At 47.6% G+C, this 21,237-nt stretch overlaps 1 protein-coding gene across 1 annotated transcript in view; it reads right to left on the reverse strand.

Moving 5' to 3' along the window:
* Positions 1-15,401: 15,401 nt before the first annotated feature.
* The window catches only part of slc9a5 (solute carrier family 9 member A5), a 100,290-nt gene continuing 94,454 nt past the window's right edge, over positions 15,402-21,237 (reverse strand). The window contains exons 13-15 of the mRNA XM_082969909.1: positions 18,576-18,648; positions 17,188-17,319; positions 15,402-17,061 (exon numbers count right to left, since the gene is read on the reverse strand). Coding sequence (XP_082826035.1) covers positions 16,457-17,061; positions 17,188-17,319; positions 18,576-18,648 — 810 coding nt within the window. The 3' untranslated portion in view covers positions 15,402-16,456. The remainder of the gene's footprint in view (positions 17,062-17,187; positions 17,320-18,575; positions 18,649-21,237) is intronic.

Consider the following 21,237-nt stretch of genomic DNA (forward strand, 5'->3'; position numbering starts at 1 on the left):
GGTTTAAAGTAGTGCACTACATAGGGATTATGGTGCCATAGGGTTCTGGTTTAAAGTAGTGCACTACATAGGGATTATGGTGCCATAGGGTTCTGGTTTAAAGTAGTGCACTACATAGGGATTATGGTGCCATAGGGTTCTGGTCTAAAGTAGTGCACTACATAGGGATTAGTGTGCCATAGGGTTCTGGCCTAAAGTAGTGCACTACATAGGGATTAGTGTGCCATAGGGTTCTGGACTAAAGTAGTGCACTACATAGGGATTAGGGTGCCATAGGGTTCTGGTCTAAAGTAGTGCACTACATAGGGATTAGTGTGCCATAGGGTTCTGGTTTAAAGTAGTGCACTACATAGGGATTAGGGTGCCATAGGGTTCTGGTTTAAAGTAGTGCACTTACATAGGGATTAGTGTGCCATTTGGGATGCAAAACTATGGGTTATTTTTTTGGGGGGGGGGGGGGGAAACACTACTGATGGTTTTGAAAGTTACAAGCCGGCCTTCTCAATCAGCAACCCCCCCAAAAAAAAAACGATTCTGATCCACTGCCTCTCCAATTCTGGACAATAAAACGTGTCCATCTTGGCAGCACATAGCGTACCATATTAGGCTAGTCTATTTTGTTTTCTTGAATGAAAGGAATTTGGAGGAGGTGGCTTGGCTCTGGCTAGAGATGCCAGAGGAGGGAAACACAAACAACGGTTTTTGCACAACTCAGGCATCAGTTGGCAAAACGTTTACGTAAAAATACCTAGAAAACTGCTCCACCTCACCTGGATACAAAACGTCCCGTTCTGAAGACCAAGGTGTGAAATTGAGCAATGTGTGTTTTCCTAAATATGTCCTCCCACCTGTAACCAAGCAGACATGCTGTCACAGAGATGACGGGCTGGCCTTACACAACACACCTATCTATAGCCGCAGGGGGAAATATCTTGGAATGACAGTAACTACATCATAGGCGGTGTGTGTGTGTGTGTGTGTGTGTGTGTGTGTGTGTGTGTGTGTGTGTGTGTGTGTGTGTGTGTGTGTGTGTGTGTGTGTGTGTGTGTGTTTCATAGCCACATTCACACACCGCCTGTCTGTCATTCAACCAATGGAATGTGTAATCTCACACTCACTTACAGTAGAGAGTCATTTAACAGACTCTCTGATCCAGAGAGACTTACAGTAGAGAGTCATTTAACAGACTCTCTGATCCAGAGAGACTTACAGTAGAGAGTCATTTAACAGACTCTCTGATCCAGAGAGACTTACAGTAGAGAGTCATTTAACAGACTCTCTGATCCAGAGAGACTTACACTAGAGAGTCATTTAACAGACTCTCTGATCCAGACAGACTTACAGTAGAGAGTCATTTAACAGACTCTCTGATCCAGAGAGACTTACAGTAGAGAGTCATTTAACAGACTCTCTTATCCAGAGAGACTTACAGTAGAGAGTCATTTAACAGACTCTCTGTAATGGAAATTATATGATTAAAGGTTTGACTAAATGCAACCTGTTGAAATGTATTAGCAATTATAAGGCTATAATAATATGTTAAAAACTATAATCCAATACTGTGTGTGAGGAGACTGTTTAAGACTAGGACACTGTTACTACTTCAAAATGAGCAGGGCAGAGTTGATAAGACGACCTTGGGAAAGGAACAGGAGAAGAGGCCTCCCTAAGTTAGGGAGAGAAACAACGGCCTGGGAACGGCTTAGCTGGCAGGAGATTAGAAGACAGGTGGCAAGGTTTGATAATGAATGTATGTGTACTGTGGAAAAATACAGCCGCCTAAAGCGGGGTGGAGTTCTCTACTGATGTAAGTTCATTTGTGTGTGTGTGTGTGTGTGTGGTAATATAAAAGGCTGTGTGCATTGTATGAATTTCAGAGCTCTCATACATAAACTGAGTAGTTTAATTGAAGTTCGGTTTAAGAACATTGATAACTTAATTCACGTAACACTCTCTTATCCAGAGAGACTTACAGTAGAGAGTCATTTAACAGACTCTCTGATCCAGAGAGACTTACAGTAGAGAGTCATTTAACAGACTCTCTGATCCAGAGAGACTTACAGTAGAGAGTCATTTAACAGACTCTCTGATCCAGACAGACTTACAGTAGAGTCATTTAACAGAGTCATTTAACAGACTCTCTGATCCAGAGAGACTTACAGTAGAGAGTCATTTAACAGACTCTCTGATCCAGAGAGACTTACAGTAGAGAGTCATTTAACAGACTCTCTGATCCAGAGAGACTTACAGTAGAGAGTCATTTAACAGACTCTCTGATCCAGAGAGACTTACAGTAGAGAGTCATTTAACAGACTCTCTGATCCAGAGAGACTTACAGTAGAGAGTCATTTAACAGACTCTCTGATCCAGAGAGACTTACAGTAGAGAGTCATTTAACAGACTCTCTGATCCAGAGAGACTTACAGTAGAGAGTCATTTAACAGACTCTCTGATCCAGAGAGACTTACAGTAGAGAGTCATTTAACAGACTCTCTGATCCAGAGAGACTTACAGTAGAGAGTCATTTAACAGACTCTCTGATCCAGAGAGACTTACAGTAGAGAGTCATTTAACAGACTCTCTGATCCAGAGAGACTTACAGTAGAGAGTCATTTAACAGAGTCATTTAACAGACTCTCTGATCCAGAGAGACTTACAGGAGCAATTAGGCATAAGTGCCTTGCTCAAGAGCACAACGGATTTTCACTTAGTCGGCTCGGGGATTCAAACCAGCAACCTTTCAGTTACTAACCCAATACTCTTAACCGTTAGGCTATTTAGCGGTATGTTGGATTCACGTCTCAATCTCAACCAAAAATCGAAGTAAAAAAAAAAAAAAATAGGACTAAATCTAATCAAATTTTAAATGTACTTCAAATAAAGTTGGATTCGATTTAAAATAAAGTTGGATTTAATTTGAAATAAAGTTGGATTCGATTTGAAATAAAGTTGGATTTAATTTGAAATAAAGTTGGATTCGATTTGAAATAAAGTTGGATTTGATTTAGTCCTATTATTTAACTTTGATTCTTGGTTGAAATGGAGACGTTAATCCAACATATCAATTATTATTAACTTGTAGACAAACTGGAATTAAAGCCAGTGGCACAAAAAGAGACTTCTCCTTCAAAACGTTGATATTTAGTTGCGTCGACAACCAACACACAATTCAGTTTCCCTTTTGCACTACAGTAAATACCTATTAACTTGTGGACTCGTTAAAGACCAGTTGGGAAACTGGGAAATCGTTGGGTTGTATGTTCAAAATTAACCACTTCTCTTTAAATACATCACTCATTGCTTAAAGCCACACCCAGGCACACCTACCAAACATATCTCCTCTGTTCAAGAAAGTACAAGAACGTTTTGGTACAAACCGTTTCGCAAACGTAGCAAACGTTCAAGCAAACTGAACACACCCCCTCTTGGGTCACATTAATGTTCTATTATACAAATGAGTGGGTCTACTCATAAATGCTAATTAGATAAATCCGCATTCCAGCGGGTGTCTAATTTCACAAGATACCGCTGGCTAAATCTGACATTAAAATGCCTATTTACTCAGTTCCATCTGAATGCGCAATCCACAGCCCAGTAATTTATAAACTTGATCCACTTTAAAAAGCATCTAGACATTATCTCACATTTCTATTAGACTATAACATTTAGTTTTCAACAGCGGAGATTTGTATAAACCTTTGCTGTCTGTCTCTCCAAGTATTTCGCAACTTTGTTTCAATATTTAAATTCTATCTCCAGCTGTCCCATAATAACGGAGTCGGGAGGAGACAGACAGACAGACAGCATTTCTCAGCCGGGTGGAAATCATGAATCAGCTGACATCATTTTTATGGATATTAACAAAGAAATGTCAATTGAAAAATTATACAAAATGCAGTTAGTTTGCAGTATTTCCACCTTCAGTTTGAAGAAGTGATGGTGTTGTTGGCTAGCTTCTCTGAACAACAGTGTCCTGAAGAATGAGCACATTTTCTACGCCTCATTAGCTCATTGTTATGGATGTATCCAAATAAATGTCACTAGAAAACAGCTTAAACAAATGAAAATTCTGCTACTTTGCTGTTAATCTGACTGTAAATTAGCCGTAGTTGGCTAGCTAGCAAGCAAGGGATAAGAACGTTGTCAGCCAGTATGGCAATGGAACATTTAGAACGAACGACTGGGTATCCATAGATACAGAACCAAAAGACTGGGTCGCGTCCATAGATACAGAACCAAAAGACTGGGTCGCGTCCATAGATACAGAACCAAAAGACTGAACGACTGGGCCGCGTCCATAGATACAGAACCAAAAGACTGGGTCGCGTCCATAGATACAGAACCAAAAGACTGGGTCGCGTCCATAGATACAGAACGAAAATACTGAACGACTGGGCCGCGTCCATAGATACAGAACCAAAAGACTGGGTCGCGTCCATAGATACAGAACGAAAATACTGAACGACTGGGTCGCGTCCATAGATACAGAACCAAAATACTGAACGACTGGGTCACGTCCATAGATACAGAACCAAAATACTGAACGACTGGGTCACGTCCATAGATACAGAACCAAAAGACTGGGTCGCGTCCATAGATACAGAACCAAAAGACTGAACGACTGGGTCTCGTCCATAGATACAGAACCAAAAGACTGAACGACTGGGTCGCGTCCATAGATACAGAACAAAAAGACTTAACGACTGGGTCTCGTCCATAGATACAGAACCAAAATACTGAACGACTGGGTCGCGTCTCGTCTCTGGCAACGAGCCGACAGAACGAACGACCAGCCGATTTGTATGAATAAATTCATTTTCAAAAACGTTTTTTAATGAAAATCGAAGCCCGTGTTTGGGGTATATATTGGCATGGTTTTCCAGCCCGATACGAACAACACCTGTGTCAATATATCCTCCAAACACCAGCTTCTCTGGCTGGGCACATGATCGCTTAAATAATGCCTCAAAAGGCTCTTGTCAAATAGTTCGCTAGTTAATTCCCCCATCCTCTCTCTGCTAGACCCACTAAGAGAGAAGTACATGTTTCTGCAATAAACTAACTTAGCTTTCACCTCTCACTTCAATTTGTTTTAATGAGGATAAAATACAAAATGAGTAGGGGGCTAACATTAGCTAGGTAGAAACATATCAAAACACTGTATGGGTCATGTTTAGCTGACAGTAGCTAGGTAGAAACATATGGGTCACTGTGTGGGTCATGTTTAGCTAACTAACCTGGCTCTAGCTTGAGTCTGTGTAACTTATTGGTTTGGAATCAAACCATTACACAAATCAAATCAAATGTATTTATATAGCCCTTCTTAAATCAGCTGATATCTCAAAGTGCTGTACAGAAACCCAGCCTAAAATACACAAACTTCAGATGTTGTGTCCCAAAGCAAACTGGCGCCAATGCCTTCCTAGCATGTAGCTAACTAGCAAGCTAACTAAATAGCAAACGTTAACTAGCTAGATATCCTCAAAGCTAATTAGGATCGTTGTCACGACCAATGTTGGTTGTAGTGTAAAATATTGGGAATTAAAAACTCTCAAATAAACCTTTAACAAAACCCTAAAAGTTGCACTGCACAATTACTAACATTATTTGACCTTTTAAGTGGCTACAAATCTAACTTTAGAAACTTACCAGTGAACCTCCTAGCGTCCGTCGAGTAGCTGGTTTCCACTAGATAACACAGCCACAAAGTCAAATACATCGCAAAAAAAATGTGATTTAAAAAAAAATAATCTTAATTTAGGGTTAGGCATAAAATTAGCTTTGTGTTTAAAGTTAGTGGTAAGGTCAGGTTAAAAATCCTATTTTAAGAAGATCATTTGTAGAAAATTGGTGGGGTTTATGACTTTGTGACTGTGTTAACTAGTGACGACCCGTAGTTTGTGGAGTGATGCAAGCGTGGCCTATTCACCTGCACGCTGGCGGTGAAGCTAGGTCAAATACCTGTCCCCCTAACCCTTCTGTTGCTAGGTCAAATACCTGTCCCCCTGACCCTTCTGTTGCTAGGTCAAATACCTGTCCCCCTGACCCTTCTGTTGCTAGGTCAAATACATGTCCCCCGGACCCTTCTGTTGCTAGGTCAAATACATGTCCCCCGGACCCTTCTGTTGCTAGGTCAAAAACATGTCCCCCGGACCCTTCTGTTGCTAGGTCAAATACATGTCCCCCTGACCCTTCTGTTGCTAGGTCAAATACATGTCCCCCTGACCCTTCTGTTGCTAGGTCAAATACCTGTCCCCCGGACCCTTCTGTTGCTAGGTCAAATACCTGTCCCCCTGACCCTTCTGTTGCTAGGTCAAATACCTGTCCCCCGGACCCTTCTGTTGCTAGGTCAAATACATGTCCCCCGGACCCTTCTGTTGCTAGGTCAAATACATGTCTCCCTGACCCTTCTGTTGCTAGGTCAAATACATGTCCCCCTGACCCTTCTGTTGCTAGGTCAAATACATGTCCCCCTGACCCTTCTGTTGCTAGGTCAAATACATGTCCCCCTGACCCTTCTGTTGCTAGGTCAAATACCTGTCCCCCTGACCCTTCTGTTGCTAGGTCAAATACCTGTCCCCCGGACCCTTCTGTTGCTAGGTCAAATACATGTCCCCCTGACCCTTCTGTTGCTAGGTCAAAAACATGTCCCCCTGACCCTTCTGTTGCTAGGTCAAATACATGTCCCCCGGACCCTTCTGTTGCTAGGTCAAATACATGTCCCCCTGACCCTTCTGTTGCTAGGTCAAATACATGTCCCCCTGACCCTTCTGTTGGACATACTGTTGCTAGGTCAAATACATGTCCCCCGGACCCTTCTGTTGGACATACTGTTGCTAGGTAAAATACATGTCCCCCTGACCCTTCTGTTGCTAGGTCAAATACATGTCTCCCTGACCCTTCTGTTGCTAGGTCAAATACATGTCCCCCTGACCCTTCTGTTGCTAGGTCAAAAACATGTCCCTACGACCCTTCTGTTGGACTGGACTGAATATGACAGAGTGAAATTCAGGATGAAAATACAAACTTGTGTTCTCTACAGTGACTGTACCCCAAATGGCACCCTCTTCCATATATAGTGCACTACTTTTAACCAGAGCCCAATGGGTCCTGGTCAAAGGTAGTGCACTGCACTACATAGGGAATAGGGTGCCATTTGGGACTTAGCGAAGCCTCTGGATGTGCCAGATACCCTTCTTCCAAAGGCAGGATGTGCCACACTTCAGTGGTGAGTGGGGCAAGCTGAACCCACTGAAATGATTCTTATTGTTAATGACATCTGTTTGTGTATTGACAGAGCTGATATTTTAAATTTGATTTATTTTACCTTTATTTAAACTAGGCAAGTCAGTTAATAAGAACAAATTCTTATTTTCAATGACGGCCTAGGAACAGTGGGTTAACTGCCTTGTTCAGGGGAACAGAACGACAGCATCCTCAGGGTCCTTCAGAGTGGGATTTAGAGATATAGAAATAAAACACATGACCAACAGTATTCATTCAGAAAAAGCACACTTTATAATTTATTTACTTTGTTTCTGGGCAAGAGTCAAAGTTAACATTTTGGCACAGATATATTTCATTTAATTTTCCCCGTACAACAACTCGTCGAATCGCAGATATAAAAAATAATAATAATAATCGTTTCAAAGCAACAAAATAAATCATAAAAAAAGACTTCAGAACATTTCCTGTGATGTGTTGTGATAGTTAGAAATTGAAACGGTTTAAGTGACAGAGAGCATAATAACTTAAAACAACATCGTTGACAAGCAGCTCAAGCGCTCTAATAAAACAATGTTCAACTACAGCTGCACTCAGTGTCCCAGGCTAGCAGCTGGTTATGAGGCTAGCAGCTGGTTATGAGGCTAGCAGCTGGGTGCCACACTAGCCAAGGGATATGAGGCTAGCAGCTGGTTATGAGGCTAGCAGCTGGGTACCACACTAGCCAAGGGTTATGAGGCTAGCAGCTGGTACCACACTAGCCAAGGGTTATGAGGCTAGCAGCTGGTTATGAGGCTAGCAGCTGGTACCACACTAGCCAAGGGATATGAGGCTAGCAGCTGGTACCACACTAGCCAAGGGTTATGAGGCTAGCAGCTGGTACCACACTAGCCAAGGGTTATGAGGCTAGCAGCTGGTTATGAGGCTAGCAGCTGGTACCACACTAGCCAAGGGTTATGAGGCTAGCAGCTGGTGCCACACTAGTAAAGGGTTATGAGGCTAGCAGCTGGTACCACACTAGCCAAGGGTTATGAGGCTAGCAGCTGGTACCACACTAGCCAAGGGATATGAGGCTAGTAGCTGGTACCACACTAGCCAAGGGTTATGAGGCTAGCAGCTGGTGCCACACTAGCCAAGGGTTATGAGGCTAGCAGCTGGTTATGAGGCTAGCAGCTGGTACCACACTAGCCGGGAGAGGCGCAGCGGTATGAGGCTAGCAGCTGGTTATGAGGCTAGCAGCTGGTTATGAGGCTAGCAGCTGGTTATGAGGCTAGCAGCTGGTGCCACACTAGCCAAGGGATATGAGGCTAGCAGCTGGTGCCACACTAGCCAAGGGTTATGAGGCTAGCAGCTGGTGCCACACTAGCCAAGGGTTATGAGGCTAGCAGCTGGTGCCACACTAGTAAAGGGATATGAGGCTAGTAGCTGGTACCACACTAGCCAAGGGTTATGAGGCTAGCAGCTGGTACCACACTAGCCAAGGGTTATGAGGCTAGCAGCTGGTACCACACTAGCCAAGGGTTATGAGGCTAGCAGCTGGTACCACACTAGCCAAGGGTTATGAGGCTAGCAGCTGGTGCCACACTAGCCAAGGGTTATGAGGCTAGCAGCTGCTACCACACTAGCCAAGGGTTATGAGGCTAGCAGCTGGTACCACACTAGCCAAGGGTTATGAGGCTAGCAGCTGGTACCACACTAGCCAAGGGTTATGAGGCTAGCAGCTGGTACCACACTAGCCAAGGGTTATGAGGCTAGCAGCTGGTGCCACACTAGCCAAGGGTTATGAGGCTAGCAGCTGCTACCACACTAGCCAAGGGTTATGAGGCTAGCAGCTGGTACCACACTAGCCAAGGGTTATGAGGCTAGCAGCTGGTACCACACTAGCCAAGGGTTATGAGGCTAGCAGCTGGTACCACACTAGCCAAGGGTTATGAGGCTAGCAGCTGGTACCACACTAGTAAAGGGTTATGAGGCTAGTAGCTGGTACCACACTAGCCAAGGGTTATGAGGCTAGCAGCTGGTTATGAGGCTAGTAGCTGGTACCACACTAGCCAAGGGTTATGAGGCTAGCAGCTGGTACCACACTAGCCAAGGGTTATGAGGCTAGCAGCTGGTTATGAGGCTAGCAGCTGGTACCACACTAGCCAAGGGTTATGAGGCTAGCAGCTGGTACCACACTAGCCAAGGGATATGAGGCTAGCAGCTGGTACCACACTAGCCAAGGGTTATGAGGCTAGCAGCTGGTACCACACTAGCCAAGGGTTATGAGGCTAGCAGCTGGTACCACACTAGCCAAGGGTTATGAGGCTAGCAGCTGGTACCACACTAGCCAAGGGATATGAGGCTAGCAGCTGGTACCACACTAGCCAAGGGTTATGAGGCTAGCAGCTGGTACCACACTAGCCAAGGGTTATGAGGCTAGCAGCTGGTACCACACTAGCCAAGGGTTATGAGGCTAGCAGCTGGTACCACACTAGCCAAGGGTTATGAGGCTAGCAGCTGGTACCACACTAGCCAAGGGTTATGAGGCTAGCAGCTGGTACCACACTAGTAAAGGGTTTTATCCCTAATCGCACCCTTTTCCCTTTTAAAGTCCTCTACAGGCCTATGGTGGGCCCTGGTCCAAAACAATGCATTATAAAGGGAATAGGGTGGGCCCTGGTCCAAAACAATGCATTATAAAGGGAATAGGGTGGGCCCTGGTCCAGAACAATGCATTATAAAGGGAATAGGGTGGGCCCTGGTCCAAAACAATGCATTATAAAGGGAATAGGGTGGGCCCTGGTCCAGAACAATGCATTATAAAGGGAATAGGGTGGGCCCTGGTCCAAAACAATGCATTATAAAGGGAATAGGGTGGGCCCTGGTCCAAAACAATGCATTATAAAGGGAATAGGGTGGGCCCTGGTCCAAAACAATGCATTATAAAGGGAATAGGGTGGGCCCTGGTCCAGAACAATGCATTATAAAGGGAATAGGGTGGGCCCTGGTCCAGAACAATGCATTATAAAGGGAATAGGGTGGGCCCTGGTCCAAAACAATGCATTATAAAGGGAATAGGGTGGGCCCTGGTCCAGAACAATGCATTATAAAGGGAATAGGGTGGGCCCTGGTCCAAAACAATGCATTATAAAGGGAATAGGGTGGGCCCTGGTCCAAAACAATGCATTATAAAGGGAATAGGGTGGGCCCTGGTCCAGAACAATGCATTATAAAGGGAATAGGGTGGGCCCTGGTCCAAAACAATGCATTATAAAGGGAATAGGGTGGGCCCTGGTCCAAAACAATGCATTATAAAGGGAATAGGGTGGGCCCTGGTCCAAAACAATGCATTATAAAGGGAATAGGGTGGGCCCTGGTCCAAAACAATGCATTATAAAGGGAATAGGGTGGGCCCTGGTCCAAAACAATGCATTATAAAGGGAATAGGGTGGGCCCTGGTCCAAAACAATGCATTATAAAGGGAATAGGGTGGGCCCTGGTCCAAAACAATGCATTATAAAGGGAATAGGGTGGGCCCTGGTCCAGAACAATGCATTATAAAGGGAATAGGGTGGGCCCTGGTCCAAAACAATGCATTATAAAGGGAATAGGGTGGGCCCTGGTCCAAAACAATGCATTATAAAGGGAATAGGGTGGGCCCTGGTCCAAAACAATGCATTATAAAGGGAATAGGGTGGGCCCTGGTCCAAAACATTGCATTATAAAGGGAATAGGGTGGGCCCTGATCCAGAACAATGCACTATAAAGGGAATAGGGTGGGCCCTGGTCCAGAACAATGCACTATAAAGGGAATAGGGTGCCATTTGGGACAAAACCAATCGTTTCTTCTTACAAGGCACAACATCCCTCATGTTCAAAACACATCACCTTTACTTTGCTCGTTGGAGACTTTGTGGGTTTTTAACACTACAATAACAACTGAATGATGGTGCCAGAGATATATTTACAGTAGGTTATATCCCTATGGGGGCCACTGGATTGTGCTCTCTAAGGCCTGTATGGAGGGAAGAACAGTAAGTATGTATTTCTTAGTCAGCTGATTGTTTTATTTATTTATAATTAAATTCAACTCTGTTACATTAATACAGACTATAACAGTGGGTTAATCTCACCTATGTATTATTAAGATAGGTGTGTGTTACAGGTAAAACACGGGGGGGGGGGGGGGGGGGGGTATTGGTGTCTCTCTACCGGATAACAAGTAGATGAATTAGGAGATGAGGTGGTAGGGTAGTCTCACCGAACATTATATTGGTTTCTATATCAGATTAGACACTACACTTTATAGATATATATATGTGTGTGTGTGTGTGTGTGTGTGTGTGTGTGTGTGTGTGTGTGTGTGTGTAAGTGTGTGTGTGACCTTTGACAACTGTCCACCCGCTTTACACAACAAAAGAAAGCAGATTAAACCCTAAATCATCATGAATCCCTCTAAAGCCCATTAAACCCTAAAATCAGCATGAATCCCTCTAAAGCCCATTAAACCCTAAAATCAGCATGAATCCCTCTAAAGCCCATTAAACCCTAAATCAGCATGAATCCCTCTAAAGCCCATTAAACCCTAAAATCAGCATGAATCCCTCTAAAGCCCATTAAACCCTAAAATCAGCATGAATCCCTCTAAAGCCCATTAAACCCTAAAATCAGCATGAATCCCTCTAAAGCCCATTAAACCCTAAAATCAGCATGAATCCCTCTAAAGCCCATTAAACCCTAAAATCAGCATGAATCCCTCTAAAGCCCATTAAACCCTAAAATCAGCATGAATCCCTCTAAAGCCCATTAATCCCTAAAATCAGCATGAATCCCTCTAAAGCCCATTAAACCCTAAAATCAGCATGAATCCCTCTAAAGCCCATTAAACCCTAAAATCAGCATGAATCCCTCTAAAGCCCATTAAACCCTAAATCAGCATGAATCCCTCTAAAGCCCATTAAACCCTAAAATCAGCATGAATCCCTCTAAAGCCCATTAAACCCTAAAATCAGCATGAATCCCTCTAAAGCCCATTAAACCCTAAAATCAGCATGAATCCCTCTAAAGCCCATTAAACCCTAAAATCAGCATGAATCCCTCTAAAGCCCATTAAACCCTAAAATCAGCATGAATCCCTCTAAAGCCCATTAAACCCTAAAATCAGCATGAATCCCTCTAAATGTAACAGTTACAGTATAAAACATAACAGACTAAGGCAATGGATGACGTCATCACATTAAAAGACATAGTGACTTTAACTCTCATACAAACTTTGGTCATTTTTAATAAAAAACAATTCGGCAAAAGTTTGTTTTAAGTTTGTTTTTTAAAGTAGCATTTACAAAGAAAATATCTTCTGTACTTTTATATAAGAGAAACATTGATAAATATAAAGCAACGTGCCTAGCCTTTACATACGGCTGCATTGGGATGACACAGGACATAAAGGACACACAGAGAGAGGGATTAAAAAGTCAAGTGCTGCTTTTAAAGTCACTAAGGAGGGGAAAGGGAGATTCTTTAGGGTGTATATCCCAAATCGCATTCCCTGTTGCCAATATAGTGCACTACTTTTGACCAGAGCCCCATAGGACCTATAGTAGTGCACTATATAGGGGTTAGGGATGCCAATTAGGAGGCAAGGCTATGATTGACGTGCTCTGACTGTACATGATGAGAGAAACAGAGAAAGTCCTCCCTGATGAATCGCATGGACTAGTGGGTTAAAAATACATCATATTCAATACTGTGTCTTCCCCTTAGGCTTCCTGACGTCCAGGTTCATCACTACAGAGGGGATGAGAGGAATATTCAATACTGTCTCTCTCCCTTAGTCTTCCTGACGTCCAGGTTCATCACTACAGAGGGGATGAGAGGAATATTCAATACTGTCTCTCTCCCTTAGTCTTCCTGACCGTCCAGGTTCATCACTACGGAGGGGATGAGAGGAATATTCAATACTGTCTCTCTCCCTTAGGCTTCCTGACCGTCCAGGTTCATCACTACAGAGGGGATGAGAGGAATATTCAATACTGTCTCTCTCCCTTAGTCTTCCTGACGTCCAGGTTCATCACTACAGAGGGGATGAGAGGAATATTCAATACTGTCTCTCTCCCTTAGTCTTCCTGACCGTCCAGGTTCATCACTACAGAGGGGATGAGAGGAGTATTCAATACTGTCTCTCCCCCTTAGACTTCCTGACCGTCCAGGTTCATCACTACAGAGGGGATGAGAGGAGTATTCAATACTGTCTCTCTCCCTTAGTCTTCCTGACCGTCCAGGTTCATCACTACAGAGGGGATGAGAGGAGTAGGTCTGCATAGCCAGGTCTAAAAACGGCACAAACAGATCTGGGACCAGGCTATGGTCATCAAGCATCGATGCTGGATCTGGGCTGGGGTTTGGGAAATGTATGAAATTAGAGACTTTCATGGATCTGATAATCTCATGGCCTGGGTCCCGTGGCCTGGGTCCCGTGGCCTGGGTCCCGTGGCCTGGGTCCCGTGGCCTGGGTCCCGTGGCCTGGGTCCCGTGGCCTGGGTCCCGTGGCCTGGGTCCCGTGGCCTGGGTCCCGTGGCCTGGGTCCCGTGGCCTGGGTCCTGTGGACTGGGTCCCGTGGACTGGGTCCCGTGGCCTGGTCCCCGTGGACTGGTCCCGTGGCCTGGGTCCCGTGGCCTGGGTCCCGTGGCCTGGGTCCCGTGGCCTGGGTCCCGTGGACTGGGTCCCGTGGTCTGGGTCCCGTGGCCTGGGTCCCGTGGCCTGGGTCCCGTGGCCTGGGTCCCGTGGCCTGGGTCCCGTGGACTGGGTCCCGTGGACTGGGTCCCGTGGACTGGGTCCCGTGGCCTGGATCTCATATCTGCTTGTGTCTTGTCAAGTCCTATGGTTGTTGTTATTGCTGTTTGGCCTGACCATGACCATAGGAGTTGGGTAACAGAGCACAAACCAATCAGGGACCAGGATCCGGTCATCAATCAACAACACTCTCTCTGGGCTGGTGTTTAGGAAGTTTATAAAGTTGGTGCTTTCAGCCCTATCTTCTCCCCTCTTTGATCTCCCTCCCTCCCTCCCTCCCTCCCGAGTGGCCTCCCAGTGCTAGAGGCGTCACTACAGACCCTGGTTCGATTCCAGGCTTTATCACAACCGGCCGTGATTGGGAGTCCCATAGGACGGCGCATAATTGGACCAGCGTCGTCCGGGTTTTGGGAGGGTTTGGCCGGAGGGGCTTTACTTTGCTCATCGCGCTCTAGCGACTCCTTGTGGTGGGCCGGGTGCCTGCGGGCTGACCCCAGTCGTCAGTTAAACTGTGTTTCCTCCGACACATTGGTGCGGCTGGCTTCCGGGTTAACCTGATGGGTGTTGTTGGTAATAAAAAAAACTATTATGTGTGTAACCTTTATTTAACCTTTATTTAACTAGGCAAGTCAGTTAAGAACAAATTCTTATTTACAATCACGGCCTACCTCTGCCAAATCCTAACCTGGACGACGCTGGGCTAATTGTGCGCCGCCCTATGGGACTCCCAATCACGGCCGGTTGTGATAATCGAACCAGGGTCTGTAGTGACGTCTCTAGCACTGAGATGCAGTGCCTTAGACCGCTGCGCCACTCGGGTGCCCTTAAAGAGCGAGGTTTGGCGGGTCATGTTTCGGAGGACGCATGACTCCGCCTTCATCTCTCCCGAGAACATTGGAAAGTTGCAGCGATGAGGCAAGATCATAATTAGGGAGAAAAAAGGGGGGTAAAAAAAAAAGTATATAAATATATATTATATATTATAGATATTATATAAGTGAAGCAGTTAGGCATTGCCATTTACTATCTGGAAGTCCCTCTCTCTTTTCTTGTGGATCGGGGAGGAGGAGAGGAGAGGAGAGGAGAGGAGAGGAGAGGAGAGGAGAGGAGAGGAGAGGAGAGGAGAGGAGAGGAGAGGAGAGGAGAGGAGAGGAGAGGAGAGGAGAGGAGAGGAGAGGAGAGGAGAGGAGAGGAGAGGAGAGGAGAGGAGAGGAGAAGGAGAGGACAGGGGAGGAGAAGAGAGGTGAGGAGAGGAGAGGAGAGGAGAGGAGAGGAGAGGAGAGGAGAGGAGAGGAGAGGAGAGGAGAGGAGAGGAGAGGAGAGGAGAGGAGAGGAGAGCAGGGGAGAGGAGAGGAGAGGAGAGGAGAGCAGGGGAGGGGAGAGGAGAGGAGAGGAGAGGAGAGGAGAGGAGAGGAGAGGAGAGGAGAGGAGAGGAGAGGAGAGGAGAGGAGAGGAGAGGGCTGGGGGTTAAATGGAGAGTTAGATGGATACACCCCATAAGGCCTGGGTAATGTGGCGGTCCGGCTACAGACAGACATATCTTTCCAAATCGGATTACATCTTGACATTGACTTACATTCAAGTGTAGGAAACAGACAATGCAGAACCTCAACCCCTGCAGGGAGTTTGGTGGGGGGGGGGGATAGAAATGCATAATATGAAAACTGGTAGTGTTTTACCACATGGACGGACAGCCCCAAATCTGGACCACAATGCACTGTGTCTGTCTATCTGTGACTGTACCAGCTGCCACATCAAAACTCTCAGCCTTCGTCTCCCAAATGGCACCCTATTCCCTATGGGGCCCTGGTCAAAAGTAGTGCACTATATAGGGAATAGGGTGCTATTTTGGGCATGCTCATTATACTTCCCTCAATGTCATCATGGCTGTGTTAGTCCAACATCCTGTGTGTGTGTTTGTAATGTATGTCTGAATCTATAGAGACTCTGGATCCAGAGTTACTGAAGGAGATGAGTGTGTGTGTGTGTGTGTGTGTGTGTGTGTGTGTGTGTGTGTGTGTGTGTGTGTGTGTGTGTGTGTGTGTGTGTGTAATGTGTGTGTGTGTGTGTGTGTGTGTAATGTATGTCTGAATCTATAGAGACTGTGGATCCAGAGTTACTGAAGGAGATGAGTGTGTGTGTGTGTGTGTGTGTGTGTGTGTGTGTGTGTGTGTGTGTGTGTGTGTGTGTGTGTGTGTTTGTGTGTGTGTGCGTGCGTGCGTGCGTGCGTGCGCGTGCGTGTGTTATTGGTGTGTGTGTGTGCGTGCGTGCGTGTGTGTGTGTGCGTGTGTGTGTGTTATTGATGTCGGAGTGTGTGAGGCAGTGAGGGAAGATGATTGCCCATTAAAAGCTGATTTGAAATCAGTCTTGTGTTGTTCTCCCTAGCGGTATTGGTTAGGACTTGGTTGAGTCGGCTGATCCTAGATCAACTGTAACCAGAGATGTAGTTAGGAAGCCATTACAGCTGAGTGGGTCCTCTGCTGCGCGCCAGCGACTCACTGCCAGGAGGGGGCGCTGTGACCAGGCTCCTCAGGTACACACAGGGGTTCCTCTTCCTCCCTAGACCCTGGGCCAGGGGGGGAGGGGGCCCAGGGGGCCCAGGGGGCCCAGGGGGCCTGACAGAGGAGGACATGAGAGGCTGCAGCTCTTGCTCCTGGTCAGGCAAGGCACCATCTTCCTCTTCCTTCTCCTCTCCTCCTGGAGGGAACTCAAACCGAGCGATTCCCTGAGCCACTATCGACCCAGAACCTCTGGATCCAAAACCAGACCCGCTAACTCCACTGCCGGAGTATGAGACAGGACGGGGCCCACCCATCCTGGACAGGGCGCTGACCCGGGGGTGTAAAGGCTCTACGGGGCCCGGCGGGGAGCCCAGGCTCTCTAAGGAGGAAATGCTTTGGTTCCAGGCCTGCTGTAGGTCTATGGGGATGATTTTAGTGGCCTCCATGGAAACACACACCGGCAGGGTTCCAATGCCGCCCTTCCAGGGCAGGTTCCGCTCGCCGCAGGTGGGGGACGGAGGGCCCACGGAGGGGCTCTGACACACCTCCAGACCAGCCGGGACTGAGACAGGACACAGGTCAGACAGAGGAGCATACAGTCAGGATACTGTATTAGTACAGTATTTAGACAGGGACACCGGGTTATTTTCTGAGGTTTCTAGTCTCTCCTGTGTCGATGTGTCCTTACCAGATTTGGGTCGTTCTTTAGGCGTATCTGGAACTTTTCGAGCCACAAAGGTGATGCCAACGTCCTCCTCCTTCTCTGGCTCCAAGTGTTCCCCCTTCTCATCCTCCGACTCCACTGGCACCACCACAGGATCTGAGGGGGCATCACAGACACATGAACACTACAGTACCCACAATGCACCACCACAGGATCTGAGGGGGCATCACAGACACATGAACACTACATTACCCACAATGCACCTTCATAAGCTCCGAGGGGCCATCACAGACACATGAACACTACAGTACCCACAATGCACCTTCATAAGCTCCGAGGGGGCATCACAGACACATGAACACTACAGTACCCACAATGCACCACCACAGGATCTAAGGCGGCATCACAGACACATGAACACTACAGTACCCACAATGCACCTTCATAAGCTCTGAGGGGGCATCATAGACACTTGAACACTACAGTATCCACAATGCACCTTCATAAGCTCCAAGGGGGCATCATAGACACATGAACACTACAGTACCCACAATGCACCACCACTGGATCTAAGGGGACATCACAGACACATGAACACTACAGTACCCACAATGCACCTCAACAGGCTCTGAGGGGGCATCACAGACACATGAACACTACAATACCCATAATGCACTACCATATGATCTGAGGCGGCATCATAGGCTCATGAACACTACAGTACCCACAATGCACGACCACAGGATCTGAGGCGGCATCATAGACACATGAACACTACAGTACCCACAATGCACCACCACAGGATCTGAGGCGGCATCATAGACACATGAACACTACAGTACCCACAATGCACCACCACAGAATCTGAGGCGGCATCATAGACACATGAACACTACAGTACCCACAATGCACCACCATAGGATCTGAGGGGACATCACAGACACATGAACACTACATTACCCACAATGCACCACCACAGGATCTGAGGGGGCATCACAGACACACGAACACTACATTACCCACAATGCACCACCACAGGATCTGAGGCGGCATCACAGACACATGAACACTACAGTACCCACAATGCACCACCATAAGATCTGAGGTGGCATCATAGACATATGAACACTACAGTACCCACAATGCACCACCACAGGATCTGAGGCAAATATATTTTATTTTTACCAACTCCTATGCTCTGTCTCAGTGTCCACACTTGCATACTACCTAGTGTGAACCCATGTTATGCCTGAGCATCCTAGATAATGTACTACTAGTGTGGATATTGGAATGTAGCCCTAGAGTCCAGAAGCCCACAGAAATAGTTTGAGAGAACGGGGAACACAGGTTATGATGGAATGATATTGAAATCCAGACTCTCTTTCCAGTGTGTGTGTCAGTGAGCGACTCACCTTTGTCTTGCCAGCTGACGTTCCGTCGAGGTTTGTCGTTGAGGTCCGGTTCTTTTACGTCCGATCCTCTTCGCTGTAGGACGGAGAGAAAACACCAGTTATAATGTCTATCACAGGCAGGACCCACAGGAAACCATCTCATTCATTCCAGAGGAGGCTGGTGGGAGGGAGCTATAGGACAGGCTCGTTGTAACAGCTGGAATGGAATAAATGGAAACGGAGTCTAACATGTTGTTTCCATGTGTTTGATCCCATTCCGTTGATTCCATTCCAGCCAATAACATAAGGTCATCCTCCTATAGCTCCTCCCACGAGCATCTTCTAATTACTTTGTATTTCTCCCTTCCGCAACAGAGAACATCCTGGTCCCTGGCTATACCGCTGGCTATACCGCTGGCTAAACCGCTGGCTATACCGCTGGCTATACCGCTGGCTATACCGCTGGCTAAACCGCTGGCTATACCGCTGGCTATACCGCTGGCTAAACCGCTGGCTATACCGCTGGCTATACCGCTGGCTATACCGCTGGCTATACCGCTGGCTAAACCGCTGGCTATACCGCTGGCTATACCGCTGGCTAAACCGCTGGCTATACCGCTGGCTATACCGCTGGCTAAACCGCTGGCTAAACCGCTGGCTATACCGCTGGCTATACCGCTGGCTAAACCGCTGGCTATACCGCTGGCTATACCGCTGGCTACACCGCTGGCTACACCGCTGGCTACACCGCTGGCTATACCGCTGAAGGCCCTGGCTATATACCGTTGAAGGACCTGGCTATATACCGCTGAAGGACCTGGCTATATACCGCTGAAGGACCTGGCTATATACAGCTGAAGGACCTGGCTATACCGCTGAAGGACCTGGCTATACCGCTGAAGGACCTGGCTATACCGCTGAAGGCCCTGGCTATACCGCTGAAGGACCTGGCTAAACCGCTGAAGGCCCTGGCTATACCGCTGAAGGACCTGGCTATACCGCTGAAGGACCTGGCTAAACCGCTGAAGGACCTGGCTAAACCGCTGAAGGACCTGGCTATACCGCTGAAGGCCCTGGCTAAACCGCTGAAGGACCTGGCTACACCGCTGAAGGACCTGGCTATACCGCTGAAGGACCTGGCTAAACCACTGAAGAACCTGGCTAAACCGCTGAAGGACCTGGCTATACCGTTGAAGGACCTGGCTATACCGCTGGCTATACCGCTGAAGGACCTGGCTATACCGCTGAAGGACCTGGCTACACCGCTGAAGGACCTGGCTACACCGTTGAAGGCCCTGGCTATACCGCTGAAGGACCTGGCTATACCGCTGAAGGACCTGGCTATACCGCTGAAGGACCTGGCTATACCGCTGAAGGACCTGGCTATACCGCTGAAGGACCTGGCTATACCGCTGAAGGACCTGGCTATACCGCTGAAGGCCCTGGCTATACCGCTGAAGGCCCTGGCTAAACCGCTGGCTATACCGCTGAAGGACCTGGCTAAACCGCTGGCTAAACCGCTGAAGGACCTGGCTATATACCGTTGAAGGCCCTGGCTATACCGCTGAAGGCCCTGGCTATACCGCTGGCTATACCGCTGAAGGACCTGGCTACACCGCTGAAGGACCTGGCTACACCGCTGAAGGACCTGGCTAAACCGCTGAAGGACCTGGCTATACCGCTGAAGGCCCTGGCTATACCGCTGGCTATACCGCTGAAGGACCTGGCTATACCGCTGAAGGCCCTGGCTATACCGCTGAAGGACCTGGCTAAACCGCTGGCTAAACCGCTGAAGGCCCTGGCTATACCGCTGGCTATACCGCTGAAGGACCTGGCTATACCGCTGAAAGCCCTGGCTATACCGCTGAAGGACCTGGCTATACCGTTGAAGGCCCTGGCTAAACCGCTGAAACCTGGCTATACCGTTGAAGGACCTGGCTATACCGCTGAAGGCCCTGGCTATACCGCTAAAGGACCTGGCTATACCGTTGAAAGACCTGGCTATACCGCTGAAGGACCTGGCTATACCGCTGAAGGACCTGGCTATACCGTTGAAGGACCTGGCTAAACCGCTGAAGGCCCTGGCTAAACCGCTGAAGGACCTGGCTATACCGCTGAAGGACCTGGCTACACCGCTGAAGGACCTGGCTATACCGCTGAAGGACCTGGCTAAACCACTGAAGAACCTGGCTAAACCGCTGAAGGACCTGGCTATACCGTTGAAGGACCTGGCTATACCGCTGGCTATACCGCTGAAGGCCCTGGCTATACCGCTGAAGGACCTGGCTACACCGCTGAAGGCCCTGGCTATACCGCTGAAGGACCTGGCTATACCGCTGAAGGACCTGGCTATACCGCTGAAGGACCTGGCTATACCGCTGAAGGACCTGGCTATACCGTTGAAGGCCCTGGCTAAACCGCTGAAACCTGGCTATACGGTTGAAGGCCCTGGCTAAACCGCTGAAACCTGGCTATACAGCTGAAGGACCTGGCTATACCGCTGAAAGCCCTGGCTATACCGCTGAAGGCCCTGGCTATACCGCTGAAGGACCTGGCTATACCGCTGAAGGACCTGGCTATACCGCTGAAGGACCTGGCTAAACCGCTGAAAGCCCTGGCTATACCGCTGAAGGACCTGGCTATACCGCTGAAGGACCTGGCTATACCGCTGAAGGACCTGGCT

The sequence above is a fragment of the Salmo salar genome, chromosome 26, assembly GCF_965601325.2.
Source record: "Salmo salar chromosome 26, fSalSal1, whole genome shotgun sequence".
In the NCBI taxonomy this organism is placed as follows: domain Eukaryota; kingdom Metazoa; phylum Chordata; class Actinopteri; order Salmoniformes; family Salmonidae; genus Salmo; species Salmo salar.